This window comes from Salmo salar, chromosome ssa12 (assembly GCF_905237065.1).
Source record: "Salmo salar chromosome ssa12, Ssal_v3.1, whole genome shotgun sequence".
NCBI lineage: Eukaryota > Metazoa > Chordata > Actinopteri > Salmoniformes > Salmonidae > Salmo > Salmo salar.
Genome location: NC_059453.1, coordinates 72328891 through 72349958, shown reverse-complemented (window position 1 = coordinate 72349958; position 21068 = coordinate 72328891). Strand labels below are relative to the sequence as shown.

Here is a 21068-nt window from a genome sequence, read left to right as displayed (position 1 = left end):
TCTTACCACCATTATTTCAGCTCACTCCGTCTACTCTATACGTTCCTCTCAGGTGCCTTCAGCGGACAGCTGTTGGTGTGCCAGACGAAACAAATGAGTGACGAACTGTATTTTCGGTCATATGGTGCGAACATATAACGCGAAAGTACCACGTAAATATAGAGTTCCCATGCTGAGCCTGAAATAACATGTCCAACCAACAGCAAAATGAGAAGGGACGGTTCACTATTATTCTAACCAATAGGATTTGAGCAATGGGTGGGTCTTAATAAAACATTTGTATTACCTTTTCTTAGAAAATTCCACACATTGTGGTGCAATTAATGTACAAAAAGTTTTGAGGAAAAAAATGGTTGCACTTTACTAAGTATCCACATGTATTTACAGTACATGCTCGCCTAGACTATGTAGGTACAGCCAGGTACACATTGTTATATTTTCCCTACTTAGGTTCTAACTGCTACCTGTTTTGTTTTATGCAATTTTCATGGATTTGCAAATAAACTATTCATAAAGGAGGTATATAATTGATCTAAGGCAATAATTCTAGGTTGAGGGGTGCTTTAGCAGAAAATACGTTCAATGTGTTTATATAATACATAAGCAATTTTGTCAAGGATTACAGCATTTAAGGATTAAGGAACATGTATTGTTGACTGGGCGTTTCTATAGTCTTAACATGCAGAGCAATCACTTAAAGTGTGGAGACTAAAGAAAAGAAAACTGCAAAAAGCTTCTAAAGTAATCGAGTGCCTAATAGGATCAGAGGGATTATAATGCCCTCATTTTCACAGGGCCACAGGAAATTTGTGAAAATTGGCCTCATGTGCCATGCTACTAGCCCTAATGGTAATGTAGAAAGTAACAAATTCTTGGCTCTGGCTGGTCCAGTCTTTGTAATCATCCATCGCTATAATAGAATTGTATTTTTGCTTTAAAAAAAGTTATAAAACAAAAAGGAATAGGAATAGCAGAGGGACTCCGATGGTGTTTTAACCTATACTAAATAGGCCTTCTATTATTCAGTTCAATAAATCATTTTATCCAAGCAATTCATTGCTACTTAAACAGAAGATATGTATATTTTTCACATGAGCAAAGACCATGACAAATACTCTAAAATGTTGTAGACTCCCTCCCTCACAACGAAAATGCAAGTCCTGCTATGTCTATTCCCTCTCAATTGATACACTGATGGCAGCGGTAAAATAATCCCAGTATTGTAATTGTTAGCCTGTTCACACTGTGCATTTGTGTGTGGGATGCTTGGAGAGAGAGGGTAGGTATTGTAGCTTTCCTGTATGAGAGATAGCCAATATAACATTGTGTGAATAGTCACTGGTCTCTAGTGACATCTAAAGGATACAAAATTATGAACAAAAATCACTAAGGGTAAATTGGTACATTATCCCGCGTTCGCGTGCTAGTCGGAACTAGGAAACTTCTGACTTGTTAACTGGTTGTAGGAGCCTATACATGTGCTGCATTCAACCATTTACCAAGTCGGGAAGTTTCCGAGTTTGCTAGTTCCGACTGGCACATGAACGCTGCATTAGACAATCGAGGTTAATAAATAGCAATATACTAATAATAGTAAAGGTCGAAATTGTGCATTAAATTTGGCAAGCAACTGTATTCTTACACATTTATAAACGAGGCTATAAAGTAATGACAGTTTATAATCTACTTATAAACCTATATATTAAGTATGTAGGCCTATAATATGTTTCAGTTTAGTATTTCACATGCTGACAATGAACTCGACTGATTTAAGGTTTGAATTAAATATTTTGAGTAGTCTAAATGCAACAGTGAAATTGGTCGACAGGCGGCACTCACGATCCAGCTCTTCATGTTATGGTGCCATTATTTATAGGGTGGTTTCTCGCCATCGTGGTGGGATATCAACCGCTATTCTCAGCCCTCAAAACAGAGCTAGCTGGTGCATAGGCTTATAAAACGATTGTCAAGAGCGACAGGATGACACAGACATGTGTTTTGCTACAGAAGCTTAAATAGAACCCGAAGTAAGTGTATTCCTTTAACTCTTTGTATCAATTGTCTATTTTTGGAATATCAATAGTTCATCGTGTGCAGGCTATTTAGAAAAATATCAACATAAAATCTCCTTGCAATTGGCTGCATTGTCAGGAAAATCGGTGCAATTAAACATGCCACTAGCACCAGATGCGTATTGCTTATCGCTTTCCATCTCTTTAAAGCAATATTACCCTATAAATGTAGCTGTGGTAGAAGATTTTGTGATTGCAGATTCTTGTCGGTAGAACTCGCAATCTTCCCAACTTTCCAACACTTTATTGAGCATCAATACAACAATAGCAGTACCCTCCATAAGGGTGACGTTTTTTTATTAAACCAATACAACACTAAATCACATATCTAGGCCTAAACCAGTTTCATTCATTTTGGTTGATATCCTATGCTGTTGGATGTTCATTTTGATTACAAAAAGGTCAACTAGCAGTGAGTGCTCAGCTATAGTAATATTAATGTTAGAATTCACAACACAAATGATCTCCAGAAAATAATTGTCAGAAGGTACCAATAAAGCTGAAAAGGTGGAGAATACACTGACAGACAGACCGAATGATTGAAATATTTGTTCTATCAATAAATTTGGATTGAGCATTCTGCAATTTACTCAATCTGGCTGACAATTAATGTATACACTGTGATGCACAATACCTAAATTTGTTGGACACGCTCATCTTTTACAGGTAAACAGAAAAAAGGAAAACATATGGCAAGCCTTTGTTCTTTTCAGGTTTTCTTCTTGTCAGTCATTGTTCCGTAGACATGGCCATTGTACCAGTGATGTAAAGCACATGGATTATCTTTCAAGTTGATTTGTGATTGAGTTGGCATTAATAGGGTGGAATGTTTAGCCTATGCTAAGGAGAGGATGATATCTCATCTACAATTGAGCACTTCAAATTTTTCCTGTAGGGGCGGCAGGTAGCCTAGTGGTTAGAGCGTTGGGCCAGTAACCGAAAGGTTGCTAGATTGAATGACCGAGCTGACAAGGTAAAAATCTGTCATTCTGCCCCTGAACAAGGCAGTTAACCCACTGTTCCTAGGCTGTCATTGGAAATAAGAATTTGTTCTTAACTGAATTGCCTAGTTAAATAGAAAAATGTGCCTTATCTCATGACAGAATTAAAAACTCTTAGTAGTATGGCTTATGGAGCCTTTATAAGCACAGCAGGCATACAATCTTATCAGCTCCTCAACAAGGCAGTGGTTGTTTGGAGGGGAAAGAATGCCAGTGCTAGAGACATTTCAACATAAAACATATCACCATAGATATCATGTACACAGTGTACAGCATACCCTAGGATAAAGCCAAAACCTAGAGTTCTTCAAAGTAAAAGATTCAAACAGGCCAGTTGGACCACAACATTGATTGAGCTGAATTGAATCCTTCTCCTCCCATTACATTTTGGATGGGTCAAGGTAATCTGTTTGGGGGAATGTGTCTGAGGTCAGTGTTTTCCCAGAATGGAGGAGCCTGTGTCACTGAGCCCAGAGCAACAAAAAAAGAAGCAAAGCAAAGAAATAAAGTCTCACACTCTAATTATGATCCCAAACCCTGACTTCACGAACATTATTAAACCTAATCCCAGCTCCATTCAAACAGATCGAACCCTGTACAGGGACCCAGTTTTCATCTCTTAGTGGTCAGCTACAGAGCTGGCAGGTGAAACAGGAATCATCTGCCTCTGTCTTTGATACAGATTGGTATTCCAACCGGGATACTTTTCTCCTTGACACCCCTCCTTTTCTCTGGCACCCCTCCTTTTCTCTGGCACCCCTCCTTTTCTCTGCCCATCCTGAGACTGCTCTGCTTCTTCACCTGCAGGCTGGCTAGTCTGCTGCTGATTGGTGGGTCCGGCCACTTCTGAGCTTTACTTAGACGATAGGCCTAGGCCTGCATCTGTGGCACGGTAAAACCTCTCCTCTCCTCAGAGGCCAGCCTAGCAGCTTTATGTGAGCTCAACTACAGCATATTGTATACTAATGCTGTAGGACTTGCGTTGTCTGTTTTAATAGCATAAAGTAACAAGGCTCATTTGCACACAGTTTCAAGACTTTATGAAATACCATTTTATTTCAAGAACATGTAACAATACATTTGCCAAACTCTCTTCTTTAGAAAACTGTAAACCTTGTTTAAAAAACATTTATATTGGCTTTGTTATGGCTGTTAAATCTCTGTACTACTGCCCACAATCCCATTAACGCTCCCATTAAAGCGACCTTGACCACAGCACAGGGGAGGGACAGAGGTGGGTCAGTGGAGGGATAGGGGTGGGACTGCGGAGGAAAAGTGGAGGGACAGGGGTGGGGGGTGTAATAATAGATGAAGGCTGGCTGCTCAGGGCCCATGGGGCCGTGTTAGGACTACACTACAACAAAACCACTACTTCTGTTCACTGTGAATGTCTAAGTTGAAACCTACCAACTTTCCACATCCTTTGCTGCACTTTAAATCAAACTCATCTCCAACTTTCATAAACACTGATTTCTCCTTATTTTACAGACTCCCTCTAGTTTGGGTCGTGGTATGTGATAACACTACAGCGATAGAGAGAAAGCATCATGAAGGTGACAATCCTGCTCATCTGCTCCTGCCTGGTCTGGGGAGGCCTGGGGAAGCCACAGTTTCCTGGTAATACACACACCTGTCAATAAATGTAATGTCTCTTAACAGCATCCAGCTGTTTGACTGAAATCCACCAGGAAGAGCTCAGAGGGGACACATACTAACACAGATCTATTTCATTCCCTCTTCTCGCTGAAGTGTGCACTTGTTCACTCCCGTTCATATATTTGAAAGGAAAGGGACAGGTTTAGGAAATGCAGTGGAAAGATCCTTTAGCACATGCTGAAACCGATCCAATGCTCCTATAGTCCTTGAGGAGGAGTGAATGAGTGCACACTTCAGGAAGAAGGGTAGAAACTAAATTGGGCTTTGATTTATTGGAGATGTGACACATGCAGAAGTCTTCAACTGCTCTTATTAAGGAAGTGCCACTTATCTGTTGTTTATGGCATCCTGTTTAGGATAACACGGCTTGTTAGGGTTATAACTGTCAGTCTATTGACCCCACTGAACATAATTCACACTGCATTTACAATACGATGGCTAGTGAACCTCCATTTTCTCTGTTCTCTCTACAAAATGACCATAATCATTTAGCTCCTGAAACATTATGTACAAATCAGGAGAGGTTCACAAAATGGATTCAAAATGGATTCCAGATGTGTAATATTTGTCCCTAAACAGTTATAAGATTAGGTTCCTTCTTATCATAACATCATTAATGTATGTGCTGGTGTATAGTAGGCAACGTGATTTCAGAAATAAGAAGCTTACATGCTGGAGATGTCCAAGGTCATATGGTTGGCAGTGGCAGACCCTACAGAACATGTCATTATCAACACAGTACATGTGTATGTGCTTATGGTCATCCTGTTGGTCCCTTGATATTATCGTCCATACTTGTTCATATTATATGTCATGCTGAGACTTAAAACCAGTAAAGAAATAAGTTACTCACAAAGGAACTTTGAAGTTGTCTGGCAGTAAAACATTAATTAGAAAGGTTATAACTGGGTTATGAAATACAAGTGAATAAGGAAGTGATTAATGCCAATGTTCTGTACATTACCTTGGAAATAATAGACAACGTATCTTTTCTGTGTTAATCAAGTTTTTGTCCATCAAAAAATGCTTCTCGGGATGAACCTCAACGTGTATTCCGTTTAATTGGGGCATATTCCGTCCCACTTGTCCCAGTACTTTCGCAGGTGTTACAGATCACTTCTACTGGCCTCTTTCCCTCCTCATTTAAAACTAAAACTCTACCTCCGTGTTGCAGACCAAGAGAAAGATCCCCTGTTCTGGAATACATGGGCCCAGCGTACTTTGAAGAATGCCCTCACACTTCAGAAGCTCAATCAAAACACTGCAAAGAACCTCATCCTCTTCCTTGGTGATGGTAAGCCGTGATTACAGGAGCCTTTTTCATTCCATGAGTCTGTGCCATACTGTATGATGAAGTGAAGTCTTAACTCTATGAGCTTATGTGCAGCATACAGATGTAATATTTGTATACATTTCCAGATGATCTTTCCTAGTGGTTGTAGAAAACTAGTATTTTGATGATAAGTATATCCTCCTCATCAAACACAGTCGTGTCCATCAAAACATTCTGGAGGATTGACGCAATCCAGTCAGAAGTAAATAGTATGTTTCAGGTTTTCTAAATCGAATGTTGAATATGGGAGCCATCGAGCATTAAACAAACATGCTGCCAGTGCCAATGGATAACAAGGCTTCTGCTTAACATTATGTTATGTAGTGACCCATTAAACTGTCCCCCCCAAAGGATCTTAACTGTCTATGTTTTACATGCAGCAGCATACAATGTACCTTACTCTATCATGTATGACAACCATGCTTAAAACAATCATGCTGGATAAAGTGAAAGGTCACGTCAGTTCACATCCTCCACAAAAACATCCATTTTGATACCCATATAAAAACACAGGAAAAATAGATAGTCACCTCTAAAAATACAAATTTTGTTGACTTGTGAAAAGGCAGATCTAAAGTAAAAGCTCTTTTGACAGGGTTCCTTACCACCAAATGTAGAGTTGTCTGTTCAGTGGGTAGAGCAGCTGCTGTGAAAAGTGACCACAGAGCCATGTTAACCAGATAGAAACCCAAAAGGTGTTAATGCATGAGATGGAAAGGCTTTCTATCCCTTATTTAAAATCACACCATAACAGACTGAGCACTGCTTTGCTTTTGTTGTGTAGGAATGGGCATTCCCACAGTGACGGCAGCACGAATACTGAAGGGGCAGCTGAGCAGACAGAGTGGGGAAGAGACCCAGCTGGAGATGGACAAGTTCCCCTTTGTTGCGCTTTCCAAGGTCTGACCTGATCTGTTATCATATAGAAAAGCTATAGAATAGCATGCATTATTGATCTGGAAGTAATGAATGGATTACCAAGAGCAGGACCAATATACCTGGTCACATACTGTCTATGTCATACGATAATAATGTGTTATTATGTTACACACTTGGCAAGAAGCCACACATCATAGAACTGTCTTTATAGTTAAGGGAGCAGCACATTCCACACATGATTGATCACATGTGTCAATAATTGTGTAAGAGTTTAGAATGTAAAAGAAATGACACAATCTGAGCGTTTAAAGGTGATGCTTGGAGGTGTGGATAACACCAACATGGCATGCAGAACAATGTCTCCTACTACAATTCTATATAATTCACACATTACTGTCCTGTCTCTGTAGACATATAACACCAATGCCCAGGTGGCAGACAGTGCGGGTACAGCCACAGCATACCTCTGTGGGGTGAAGGCCAACGAGGGAACGGTGGGTGTGAGTGCAGCTGCCGTCCGCTCCCAGTGCAACTCCACACAGGGCAACGAGGTCACCTCCATCCTCAGATGGGCCAAGGAAGCCGGTACTGTCTCATTATAACTCATGTTTTTTCACAGTACCTTTCCACACCAGATCTACTAAGCCTTATTTGGCCAACCTGAGATAAGCAGTAGAGACACACCATGATAACATTGTAATCGTAGGCATGCATGGATCTCAATGGGGAGTTTATAGCTACAGATGTATTTTCTCAAAAGCAGAGTCTCCCTAGCAGGCCCCAATGACTTAGAGACATGGCAAGAATGAAAACAAGACTTCTGGAGTAGAGGTCAGGGGTCAGAGAGGATCAGGGATCCAACAAACAAGAAAATACAGAAATTGTTTTCTCATATTTCTCAAATGACTGAAAAATGTATTGATACTCTGTTCAAGTTCAACTAGAATTAGCAGATTCTTTGGAGCTAATCGTTGTCTTCAGATCTGGCAGACTATTGCACAGAATCCTAGTAGCAGGTTCAAAACTGTTTGTGTGTTTGTTACCCAGGCAAGTCAGTGGGAATAGTCACGACAACGCGTGTGAATCATGCCACCCCCAGTGCAGCCTATGCCCACTGTGTGGACAGGGACTGGTACTCCGATGGAGAGATGCCCGCTGAGGCAGTACAGGCAGGCTGCAAGGACATCGCCAGGCAGCTCTTTGAGAACATTCCCAACATCGATGTGAGTCACAGCATATACACGATATATACAAAAGTATGTGGACACTCCTTCAAATGATTGGATTCGGCTATTTCAGCCACACCCGTTGCTTACAGGTGTATAAAATCGAGCACACAGTCATGCAATATCCATAGACAAACATTGGCAGTAGAATGGCCTTACTGAAGAGCTCAGTGACTTTCAACGTGGCACCGTCATAGGAAGCAACCTTTCCAACAAGTCAGCTCATCAAATTTCCGCTCTGTTTAAGCTGCCACGTCAACTATAAGGGCTGTTCCTGTGAAGTGAAAACGCCTCGGAGCAACAACAGCTCAGCCGCAAAGTGGTAGACCCCACAAGCTCACAGAACGCGAGTACTGAAGCACATAGCGCGTAAAAATCATCTGTTCTCTGTTGCAAAACGGTTACGTGAATTAAGTTATCAATGTTCTTAAACCGAACTTCAATGAAACTTCTGTCTGACCCCCCAGAGTGTGTAAGATTCTGGTTAAATGACGCAGACGGAGAACCAGCCCACAATGGTGAAAACATTTATTTATGAGAGCTCTGAAAATCCTTACAATGTACAAAGCCTTTTATATTAACACACACACACACACACACACACACACACACACACACACACACACACACACACACACACACACACACACACACACACACACACACACGCACACACACACACACACACACCAGTAGAGAACCCCACCACGCTTTAGGCGGCTGTAATTTTCCACAGTACACATACATTCCTTATCAACCTTGCTACCTGTCTTCTAATCTCCTGCCCACTAGCCGTTCCCAGGCCGTTGTTACTCTCCCTAACTTAGGGAGGCCTCTTCTCCTGTTTCTTTCCCAAGGTCGTCTTCTCAACTCTGCCCTGCTCATTTTAACAGTGTCTTATTCACACACAGTATTGGAATATAGTTTTTAACCCATTATTATAGCCTTATTTCGAATACATTTCAACAGGTTATAGGATTTCTGAGTGAAATCATTTAGTCAAACCTTTAATCATATAATTTCCATTACAATCCACCCGATTGACTAAATATTTCACATACACTATAACACATCTATTTTTATTGGATTCAGAAATGTCACACAAAATCTAACTAATTCGGTAATGTTACACAAAATCAAACTAATTCAGAAATGTCACACAAAATCAAACTAATTCAGAACATCAAAGAAAACAAATGCATATACTGTCACAAAATCAAAGTAATTCAGAATATCAAGGAAAACAAATGCATTGTCACGACTCCTACCATAGGTAGCTCCCCCTCCTGTTCGGGTGGCGCTCGGCGGTCGTCGTCGCCGGCCTACTAGCTGCCACTGATTCCCTTTTCCCCTTTTTGTTGATTGTGTGCACCTGTTTTTGGTTTGGGCTGATTAGCTGGGCTATTTTAGCCAGGAGGCCCGCCTGTTCTGTGTGCGGGATTGTTTGGTACTGTATTGCTGGTGTATGCACGCTCATTTGTATTTTTGAAGTGCGAGTGCGTATGTTGCGGCGACCTGTTTTTGTCCCATGTGTTTGGGCACGTTGGTTTTGGTATGCGCTCTAGTTCGCTGTTGGGGCGGCTTGTGTTTTGCCGTTGTGTGTTAAATAAATAACACTACCCTGCATTCTCTGCCTCCTGCTCCTGACTCTGCACCCACTACGCCCTAGTGTTACATACATATACTGTCAACACATACTTATTAATGACTGTTCTATCGTAACACTTCGGATCATGATTTATGTTATGACCTTTACTTAAAGACACAGTCTTCCTAAACTCTAAAGATGGTCTCCTCTAACATGGGCTCCTCATAATTGAATGAATCCTCCACCAGGCTCGGCGGTAAGTTTTTGTCGTCCCACTGATCTGAACTTGGAATCGGTCCGTATCTCACCATCTGCTCCGTTATCGATCTCTCCAGAACCCTGGAAATGAGACCTCTCGCACACGGGACCAAACAACAACCACACAACACAAACACACTCATACAGGTGAAAGCAGCCCACACCACAATGATTACAACATTTTTCCATTTTCCAAAGGCACTATTGAACCACCCCGTGAGTGCAGTGTCCACCCCGGAGTTTTCTGCTAACTCTTGAGCTAAATTGTTTAGACCGGCCAGGGCCTTGGTCACTGATCCATCTGGAGCTGTGTTATCGTCGATGAAAGTACAGCAATGAACCTAATCATTCTACCTACACTGCCCTCTTCTGCCAATAACATATCGAGAGTCAGTCTATTTTACCAGGTCATGAGGGAGGTGGCAGATAATTGGTCAGAGAACCTCTTTACTGCATCCCCGGTTTCATTCATGAATCTCTGTTGATTATAAAATATGTTATTAATCCAATCCACATTTTTATTTATTGTCAACCACCAAAATAATGTAGTGTTAAAGCCTTCACATATTTGATTCATAGCTTTGTATTCATCTGGAACTTCCCTGAGGATGCCAATAGCATCCATCTAGACAAAGCTACTCCCATACTGGTCAGAACTCCTCCTGTGCCTACTTTAGCCTCCTATAACTGGCCTCTGATGACTAATTCGAACTGGTTGGACCAATAACCCCAGGGCGCAAGTTCCTAACCACCCTTTGTGGTAATTTCTGTCGTATGCGTCCTTTGCGGGTACTAGCCCACCCTACATCAGTTATAGGTGCTGTGAGGTTAAGAATTTTCAACCGGTACTTTCAAACCTAAGTCAGTCACATTAACGATTACCTTTCAGCCATTAAAATCGTCTAAGTTTTCTGTGCCATTCTTGTATCTATAACACTGGTACTCATCAGGAGTTAAGGTGAACCGAGGTGGGTTGGCTGAGTACTTCAATCCGGCCAACCCGAATTCCTGTACAGTTGTCTGCTTCCCCAGGAAATTGTTTAATGTTTACCTTATACCTACATCCTGATCTTTTTTGATTCCTCATTCTGTACGTCACTCATCAGTGTATTATATAGTTTATCTTTTACTTCTTCCCAATGACAACGGTATCGTATGATTAGTACCGGAAGGTGGTGGATTTGAATGTATCAGAAAGCTTAACAAAACTATGATGCAGCTCAGAGTCCCTACTCCTCCCAAAAACCGCCAACGCTCTCCTGCCCTTAGTCTCTCTACTAGGTACCACCCCATACTCACACCTCTAGGAGCACACACGGTGATGAACGGTCGGGATAGGAAATCTTGGTTAAGGAGGTAACCCCCGGACCCTGTTGGTACTCGGTTCTTCTCCTAACTCTGTGTGTGTGATCAGCAGTGCTCATATGTGTACATACCTCCTTGCAGTGGATAACATGGACCCAAGTGACTCTCTCAGCTTTTCTAATGGCAAAGGCAGTGGTTTAACAGAACCTGGTATGGGCCTTCCCAACGGGGCTGCTTCCGGTCTTTTCTCCTGAGGGAATGTATCCACACCCAGTCTCCTGGTTGGATTGAGTGAATCACCTTCTCCTGTAATTCACCTGTTGGACATTCACCAGGAACGCGCACGCCGGCCAGGCACACGCACAACTGTGATTAATTTGCACTGTTCCTGCGAAATAAAATAAACTCACCCTGCAATTCACTTTACTGAACTGACATTGTTTCACGTAATGGAAAAAGATTATAAGGCTAGAATACATTCCCTTTCCTGTTCAATCCACTGGTGTTACTAAATAATCAAACCAAGAATCAATAACCAGAAACTATCACAGAGCTTTTACGATTCAACTATCCAAACCTGAATCGCTTTACAGACAATATATATATCCCCGCGAGCTCGCATCCCACGCTCTGCTTTACCTCTATCGTAAGATTAAACATATGTTACAACTTTCTCCTGTCTTTCGGCTTCACACTTATGAAATGTCTATGACCTTAAATGTACCATGTAAATCGCCAAATTTATAAAATACTTAATACAACTCCCTTCAAATAAGAAAAAAAACAACATTTTGCTCGGTACTATTCTATCGCAATCACCTATCCGCTCATTATAATTCATTAGATTTCGGTAACTGTCTCTTCAATTTAAACTAAACAAGCCATCAAAACGTTTGGTTTATATCTTAAACAACCACTAACAACCGTATCTTTCCAGGCAAAACATACCAACAGTTGAATGGCAATCAGCAACCCACATTTTAATCCACTGATGCATAGGCTGAGGATCGAACCCGAGCCTCCCGCATGGCAGGCGAGACTTCTACCACAGAACCACCAACGCACTATTGAACTGATGGACACTCCTCGCAAATAACCCTATTTATCAATGTCTGTAGTCGTAAAATTAGGCACGTACTATTGATACAATTTCCAGAACATAGCCCTAATGTAAATGTCTAAGCCTTTCTCCTGCGACTGTTGACTCTGCCTCTCTCTTTTTCTACACTTGCCTTCTTCTTCGGGCATCAGACAGCCACACCCTGGCTATGTCTAACCCTCGACATGCTGTTTCCCTGTCTTGTCCCCACATACCTTATGCATCTTTCTTACCATTATCCCAACTTTTCCACATCCAAACTTCCATCAAATTCATTCTTCCTTCTCCACATTGGACCAAAATAAATATTTATTTTATAACATTTAACTCCATGTATCGCTCATCTCCCGTTAATTCCTGCACCTCCTTTGAGGATTTGCCACCCATGGTTATTCAATAACTATTTGTTATTAGGTTGCACAATCTATGTGTGTTTCTATAATATGTTATTATCCTTAATCTATGTGTGTGTACTTTTACTCTGTTTCAATTTAAACCTTCTATGTCTCTCACAATCTATGTGTTTTAGAATAATTATTCGTATGGATCCTGACATATTGTTTATCTCTCACTCATATACGACCATAAGTTATACTTGTTTCCCGGTCCTTTCTCGCAATTGTTTATATCTCACATGTATATGACCATAAGTTATACTTGTTTCCCGGTTGTTTCTCGCGACTGTTGACTGAACAATATTTTCACCTCCCACGCGAACCCAGAATAATCATTCTATCTCTCTCGAAACTTTATCTATAGAGTTGTTTAATCGGACACTAGGTCGCATACTTATGCAATTATAAGCTACTTTCCAGGGGTCGTAAAGCCCTAGTTAATGGCCTATTTATCTATTGCTTCATGTAACTGTTGACAATAATATCTCGTATCTCACTCCGCTATATTAGGTCTCCCTTCTTCCATAGAATAGTCAGACCAAGTTTTGCGCCGTTTTAGGTCTCAACTACCCTCCCCGCTAATATACTCTAGATCAGTTATCCGTTAGATCTCAGTACATTAGCCCGCCTAATGTATATTGACCAGTTTAACCGTTAGGCCTCAGCATTAGATAGTTTACTTTGGTAGTGGCCACAGATACCTGGGGTCATTACGGACCCCACCTTGCCTAGGATGGCTCTACACCCAATTCCTCTCTTCCAATTGCATAGAATACTGCCTATATCAGGGTTCTCTATACCATATTCTGAAGACAGGTCACCAGGTGCATGCCCTACCGGGAACGGATATTTTGGCGTTTAACACCTAGATTACACTAACTTCCTTCTCCACTCCATGCAATCATACAGGTATTATTCCCCAAATCCGCATAAATAAAGATTTACTGACCTTTGTCTTGTAGGCTGGGAAAAGCAATGTAGGTTGGATTCTGTCACCGTCCCTGTCTACCTTAGATATTTACCGGCCTGTTATGGAACCCCAATTTCAGGGGACAGGTCTTTGATTCACGAGTCAATGACCCGCCCGTGCACGGTTTTCGGCGTGTTACCTTAGGAAGACAGGGACAGATTTTGGATCCCGGCTCAAAGGACCAATTATTACGTGAATTAAGTTATCAATGTTCTTAAACCGAACTTCAATGAAACTACTCAGTCTGCCCCCCCAGAGTGTGTAAGATTCTGGTTAAATGACGCAGACAGAGAACCAGCCCACAATGGTCAAAACGTTTATTTATGAGAGCTCTGAAAATCCTTACAATGTACAAAGCCTTTTATATTAACACACACACATACCATTAGAGAACTCCACCCCACTTTAGGTGGCTGTATTTTTCCACAGTACACATACATTCCTTATCAACCTTGCTACCTGTCTTCTAATCTCCTGCCCACTAGCCGTTCCCAGGCCGTTGTTACTCTCCCTAACTTAGGGAGGCCTCTTCTCCTGTTTCTTTCCCAAGGTCGTCTTCTCAACTCTGCCCTGCTCATTTTAACAGTGTCTTATTCACACACAGTATTGGAATATAGTTTTTAACCCATTATTATAGCCTTATTTCGAATATATTTCAACAGGTTATAGGGTTTCTGAGTGAAATCATTTAGTCAAACCTTTAATCATATAATTTCCATTACAAAAACTCACTACTGTGTCCCAAAATGTCTCTGGAAGCAACGTCAGCACGATAACTGTTCGTCGCAATGCCAAGCATCGGCTGGAGGGGTGTAAAGATCGCTGCCATTGGACACTGGAGCAGTGGAAACACCTTACCTGGAATGATAAATCACGCTTCTGGCAGTCAGACGGATGACTCTGGGTTTAGTAGATGCCAGGAGAACGCTACCTGCCCCAATTGACAGTGCCAACTGTAAAGTTTGGTGGAGGAGGAATAATTGTCTGGAGCTGTTTTTCTTAGTTCCAATGAAGGGAAATCTTAACGCTACAGCATATAATGACATTATAGACGATTCTGTGCTTCCAACTTTGTGGCAACAACTTGGGGAAGGTACTTTCCTGTTTCAGCATGACAATGCCCCCGTGCACAAAGCGAGGTCCATACAGAAATGGTTTGTCGAGATCGGTGTAGAAGAACTTGACTGGCCTGCACAGAGCCCTGACCTCAACCCCATCGAACACCTTTGGGATGAATTGGAACGCAGACTGCGAGCCAGGCCTCATCACCCAACATCAGTGCCGACCTCACTAATGATCTTGTGGCTGAATGGAAGCAGGTCCCACCAGCAATGTTCCAACATCTTCCCAGAAGAGTGGAGGCTGTTATAACAGCAAAGGGTGACCAACTCCATATTAATGCTATGATTTTGGAATGATATGTTCAACGAGCAGTTGTCCACATACTCTTGGTCATGTAGTGTATATAATATGGATCCTGATATTACAGAAAATATCCAGTAATCATGCTAAAAAGAGAGCATTTTTATAAGCAACAGCTATTGTTGAAAACAATGATTGCTCTTTATTCTGTATACATTGTTCAGACAGTAATGTTGAGGAACTTGCACCTGTAATGTAACTACTCACAGATAATTCCTCTCCTCATTATTCTTGCCATGGATTAAGGTTGCATGGCGGGAACCCGGTTATTGAGATTTATTGGGATTTTTTGCCCAAAACCACTCCCTTTTCCCAGGATAAATAACTTTGAAAAACCTGTAAATTATAATAAATTATTTATATGAACAGCATAGCGTGAAATGGAACTATAAAATTATATGCAATGTCTAAATCTGGCTTCTCTACGGCCTGAATACTTATGTAAATGTGATATTTCAGTTTTAAATGTGTTATTAATTTGCAAAAAAAAAAATGCTTTTGCTTTGTCGTTTTGGGGTATTGTGTGTAGATTGATTAGGGGATTAAACTATTTAATCCATTTTAGAATAAGGCTGTAAAAGTGAAGGGGTCGGAATACTTTCCGAATGCACTGTATATACAAGTCCTAGCCTACTTGTTTCATGTAATACTTTCAATGCAGTATTAGACTTATATTTAGCTAATTAATGATGGGTAATGCATAATAAGCTTCTAATTTATAGCCTCTGTCTCTTGCACAATACGGACGCACCTGTGCTCCGCTGGCCTCTCTCCTTAAACAACGTTCCTTAGCTCTTGGAGTCCCATGCAGGAAAAGCTAAACTAGAATAGCTTGCTGGACATTCTTTTTTTGTTGTTGCATTTCTTATACCAATAGACTATTCGAAGAGGGATGCAAGCTCTGGTTTGCTGAATGTTAAATACAGCAGCCAATAGAATTCACGGGTAGTTTGAAAGAAGAGTGAACGTGGTAGGCTACAGCAGTTATTTATTTAGAACCATAACCATTCGATCTTCGTGATGAGAAGTGAAAGCCTTCTGCATCTAATTGTAGTCCTATATTATTCAAAGTTGTAATTAGAATGATGAAGTTATGAACAACAAAATGTATTTAATTCAGCCTACCTGTTGAATGCGAGGAAGGAATGAAGCAACAAGAGAGAAAGAGGAGGTTGGCTAATAACATTAGGGGAAATACTATGAAAGGTACTGTATGCATCAGTCTACTAATTATATACAACAAACATATAAACGCAACATGCAACAATTTCAAAGATTTTACTGAGTAACAGTTCATAATAAGGAAATCAGTCAATTGAAATTAATTAATTAGGCCCTAATCTGTGGATTTCACATGACTGGCAGGGGTGCAGGCAGGGGTGCAGCCATGGGTGGGCCTGGGAGGGCATATTGTAGGCCCACCCACTTGGCAGCCAGGCCTAGCCAATCAGAATGAGTTTTTACCCACAAAAGGGCTTTATTACAGACCCCCCCAGACGATCCCACAGGTGAAGAACCCGGATGTGGAGTTCCCAGGCTGGTGTGGTTACACATCATGGTCTGCAGTTTTGAAGCCTGTTGGACGTACTGCCAAATTCTCTAAAGCGACGTTGGAGCCAGCTTATGGTACAAAAATGAACATTAAATTATCTGGCAACAGGTCTGCAGTCAGCATGCCAATTGCACGCTCCCTCAAAACTTGAGACATTTGTGGCATTGGGTTGTGTGACAAAACGGCGCATTTTAAAATGGCCTTTTATTGTCCCCAGCACAAGGTGCACTTGTGTAATGATCATACTGTTTAATCAGCTTCTTGATATACCACCTCTGTCAGGTGGATGGATTATCTTGGCAAAGGAGAAATGCTCACTAACATGGAAATAAACAAATTTGTGCACAAACAGAGAAATAAACTTTTTGTGCGTACGGAGAATTTCTGGGATTTTTTATTTCAGCTCATGAAACATGGGACCAACACTTTACATGTTGTGTTTATATTTTTGTTCAGTGTACAAATAGGCCCTAAGAATATTTCAAAATTAAAATCGAATTCGCTAGCCTGAACGATGCGTAATTACAGTCCATATAATGCAGTATAATACAATACACACTCAAAAAGATTAGCCTACTGGAGCTAGTTTAATTTATTCACCCAAGAGAGCATATAGCTAGCTACATCTATGGGCTTTTATGTTTTTCTGTCGTGCATAATGTACAGTAGACTATATCATACAGTATGTAGGCAATTGGATGACAGGACAATCATTTGGGCTTTTTTGGCCTTGGGCTCATTAAATGTCTTTAATGTATGGCTCATCAGGCTCAGGTAGCATCAGGCTTGAATTTTCGATCAAAGCTCTAATCAAATCCAGACAGGCCTATTTATATGTTTTTCAGTGACACTTCCGGTTTTGGCGGGAAAATACCGGGTTACCCGGTAGAAAAGTGATTTGTTCTCGGGATTGAACATTTGTAAAATACCAGGAAAATATTTAACCCTACCGGGGATGTCCATAGAGAGAAATCAAATGTTGTATCTCTGTGGTGGATGTCTAGGTGATTATGGGAGGAGGGAGGAAGTACATGTTCCCCAAAAACCAGTCAGATGTGGAGTATCCTGGAGAGAAGAAACACTTCGGTACCCGCATCGATAGAAGGAACTTGGTGGAGGAGTGGAATAACCGAATGAAAAACAAGGTCAGCTGCTCTGTCTTAGTTCTTCTCTCACTGCTCTTCTACCATGTTTCTTCCTTTCTTCCGTCCTCCTCTTTTCAACATTTTTCTTATCAAGAATATTTGAATAGCTTTAGGTTGTCACAGGGTTAGATCAATGCCATATGATGTATTGTTTTATCTATTAAATAAACAGAACGCCCACTATGTATGGAACAAGAAGGAACTTTTATCGCTAAACCCTAATAGTGTGGATTACCTTTTGGGTGAGTTATTTTTTTAAATTGTTAGCTCTTTATTGATTTCATGACCTGCCTGTTTCATCTTTTCTATTCATGTTAACCACTGATCATCTTCTCTACCTATTTTGCAATATATTAAACCCTGCTTTCTGTGTTAACACAGGTCTGTTTGAGCCTGGAGATCTTCCCTATGACCTGGAGAGAAACAATGAGACAGATCCTTCACTGACAGAGATGGTGGAGGTGGCCATCAAGATCCTGAAGAAAAACCCCAGTGGATTCTACCTGCTGGTGGAGGGTGATTGTTGTGTTACATTTACTCTGGCACCAGTAAATACTGTATCTGTTGCATAAGGTTAATAATGTATATAATGTTGAATGTGAAGTTGTACAGCTGAGGCTGCTTTGCCAGTGCTGATGCTAGATTTTCTCATCTGCCTGAGAGAGAGAGGTTAACCAGGCTGTGCGTTGGCAGGAGGGCGCATTGACCACGGACATCACGAGGGTAAAGCCAAGCAGGCCCTGCACGAGGCAGTGGAGATGGACCGGGCCATTGGCCACGCCGGCCTCATGACCAGCATATATGACACAATGACTGTCGTCACTGCTGACCATTCTCACATGTTCAACTTCGGAGGCTACACTCCAAGAGGGAACACAATTTTTGGTGAGCAGTGGATGATTTTGCATGTCGCTACACTCAGTCATCAGTCACTTGGATGTTGTGGATGTTGTGATTAATGGTTTGTGATGGAGGTGGTTCATTATTTTCCTCTCTGTCTATAGGACTGGCTCCCATGTTGAGTGATGTGGACCAGAAGCCCTTCACCGCCATCTTATATGGGAACGGACCAGGGTTCAAAGTAGTCAATGGTCTGAGAGAGAACGTCTCCACCCTTGACTATGGTAAGTGAAATCTTATCATCAATGGAGTATTGCCATTTTGACAGTCCTCTGTCATAGAGAACACCACTTGGTCTTTGGCATGCCAGAAAATCATCCATCTGATCTCTTTCTCCTTCCCTTTTCCTACCTCCACCCCTTCCCTTCCTTCCCTCTCTTCAGAGGAAAATAACTACAAGGCCCAGTCTGCAGTGCCGCTGAGTATGGAGACTCATGGAGGAGAGGATGTGGCTGTGTTTGCTAAGGGCCCCATGGCTCACCTGCTGCACGGTGTCCACGAACAGAACTACATTCCCCATGTCATGGCTTATGCTGCCTGCATTGGCCAGAACAGAGACCACTGCATGTCATCCAGTGGAGCCTCTAGTCTCAGCGCTGCTCTGCCCAGCCTGACAGCTCTCCTCACACTCATCCGCCTCCTCTGCTGACCTTTCACCCCAACCCCCCTCCTGCACTACCCCACCCCTCCTCTCTGTATATATGTATTACTCCCACACCTTTTTTATAGTGTGGATATAATGCAGATTAGATTCTTTCTCTATTGTTGATTTTTTTTTTATTATTCTGTACAGTTGAATGACTTTGGGACCAATGTAAGGGCATTTCAAGTGGAACCGACAGCGTGTTAACTACTTTGCAGATATGGAACCGACAGACAATCATAATATCAGTCAACAATATCAAAATCCCAGGTAATGCTACAAAACCAACTTTATAAGAGGTTTTAAAAATAGGTTATATTTGACTCAACATTCCATGATGTACATTGAGGCATTGTTGGCAGAATAGATGGATGCAGTTCAATGCATGATTAACATAATTCACCAATACATTTGGTGTAAATACATTATCATTCTGCATGAACTGTTTCATTATCAATGACTCAATATTTTGGACAAAAACTGACGAATGTAACTAAGGCTGGGATTGTCAATACAATCAAACTAGCAAGGGAAATGATCACAAGTCAGACATAATGTGGCTAATATGCTAGCGTATCTATTTATGTAGCTAGCTAAAAACACAGAGCCTAGCGTTAGCTAGCTAGCTGCTAGGAGGACGTCATGAGTGAGTGAGGACGTTGGTGAGGATGTTCACCGACTTTTTCCCCTCATATAATTTTTTGGTGGCTACACAGCTAGAAATGCATGTGTCATTTGGTTAGCTAGCAATAAATGTGAATCGCTTTGATTGGTAGCTATGCTGAATGCGTTCGCAAATTCACTCTGGCTAGCCATCTACTCCGATTTCAGAGTGCTCTGAGTGTGCCAGAGCGCTGAATAACTGATGAATTTACGAACACGCAAGACCTGCTGAATATTACATTTACATTACATTTAAGTCATTTAGCAGACGCTCTTATCCAGAGCGACTTACAAATTGGTGCATTCACCTTATGATATCCAGTGGAACAACCACTTTACAATAGTGCATCTAAATCTTTTAAGGGGGGGGTTAGAAGGATTACTTTATCCTATCCTAGGTATTCCTTAAAGAGGTGGGGTTTCAGGTGTCTCCGGAAGGTGGTGATTGACTCCGCTGTCCTGGCGTCGTGAGGGAGCTTGTTCCACCATTGGGGTGCCAGAGCAGCGAACAGTTTTGACTGGGCTGAGCGGGAACTGTGCTTCCTCAGAGGTAGGGGGGGCAGCAGGCCAGAGGTGGATGAACGCAGTGCCCTTGTTTGGGTGTAGGGCCTGATCAGAGCCTGAAGGTATGGAGGTGCCGTTCCCTTCACAGCTCCGTAGGCAATCACCATGGTCTTGTAGCGGATGCGAGCTTCAAATGGAAGCCAGTGGAGAGAGCGGAGGAGCGGGGTGACGTGAGAGAACTTGGGAAGGTTGAACACCAGACGGGCTGTGGCGTTCTGGATGAGTTGTAGGGGTTTAATGGCACAGGCAGGGACCCCAGCCAACAGCGAGTTGCAGTAATCCAGACAGGAGATGACAAGTGCCTGGATTAGGACCTGCGCCGCTTCCTGTGTGAGGCAGGGTCGTACTCTGCGAATGTTGTAGAGCATGAACCTACAGGATCGGGTCACCGCCTTGA

The 21068-nt window shown here is 41.8% G+C and overlaps 2 protein-coding genes across 3 annotated transcripts in view; one reads left to right on the top strand and one right to left on the bottom strand.

Annotated features, from left to right (window-relative positions):
- The window catches only part of LOC106565889 (endothelin-converting enzyme 1), a 50553-nt gene extending 50364 nt beyond the window's left edge, over positions 1 to 189 (bottom strand). For both annotated transcript variants that reach the window (XM_014133544.2, XM_045691741.1), the window contains exon 1: positions 7 to 189. In XM_014133544.2, coding sequence (XP_013989019.1) covers positions 7 to 12 — 6 coding nt within the window. In that variant the 5' untranslated portion in view covers positions 13 to 189. The remainder of the gene's footprint in view (positions 1 to 6) is intronic.
- A 1682-nt stretch (positions 190 to 1871) lies between these two features.
- Positions 1872 to 20219, top strand: LOC100286407 (alkaline phosphatase). Its single transcript, XM_014133547.2, has 12 exons — positions 1872 to 2027; positions 4562 to 4690; positions 5904 to 6023; positions 6847 to 6962; positions 7352 to 7526; positions 7989 to 8164; positions 17761 to 17901; positions 18074 to 18143; positions 18283 to 18417; positions 18595 to 18786; positions 18906 to 19025; positions 19185 to 20219. The coding sequence occupies exons 2-12, from the start codon at positions 4621 to 4623 to the stop codon at positions 19448 to 19450; spliced, it is 1581 nt and encodes a 526-aa protein (XP_013989022.1). The 5' UTR covers positions 1872 to 2027; positions 4562 to 4620; the 3' UTR covers positions 19451 to 20219.
- The last annotated feature ends 849 nt before the right edge of the window (positions 20220 to 21068 follow it).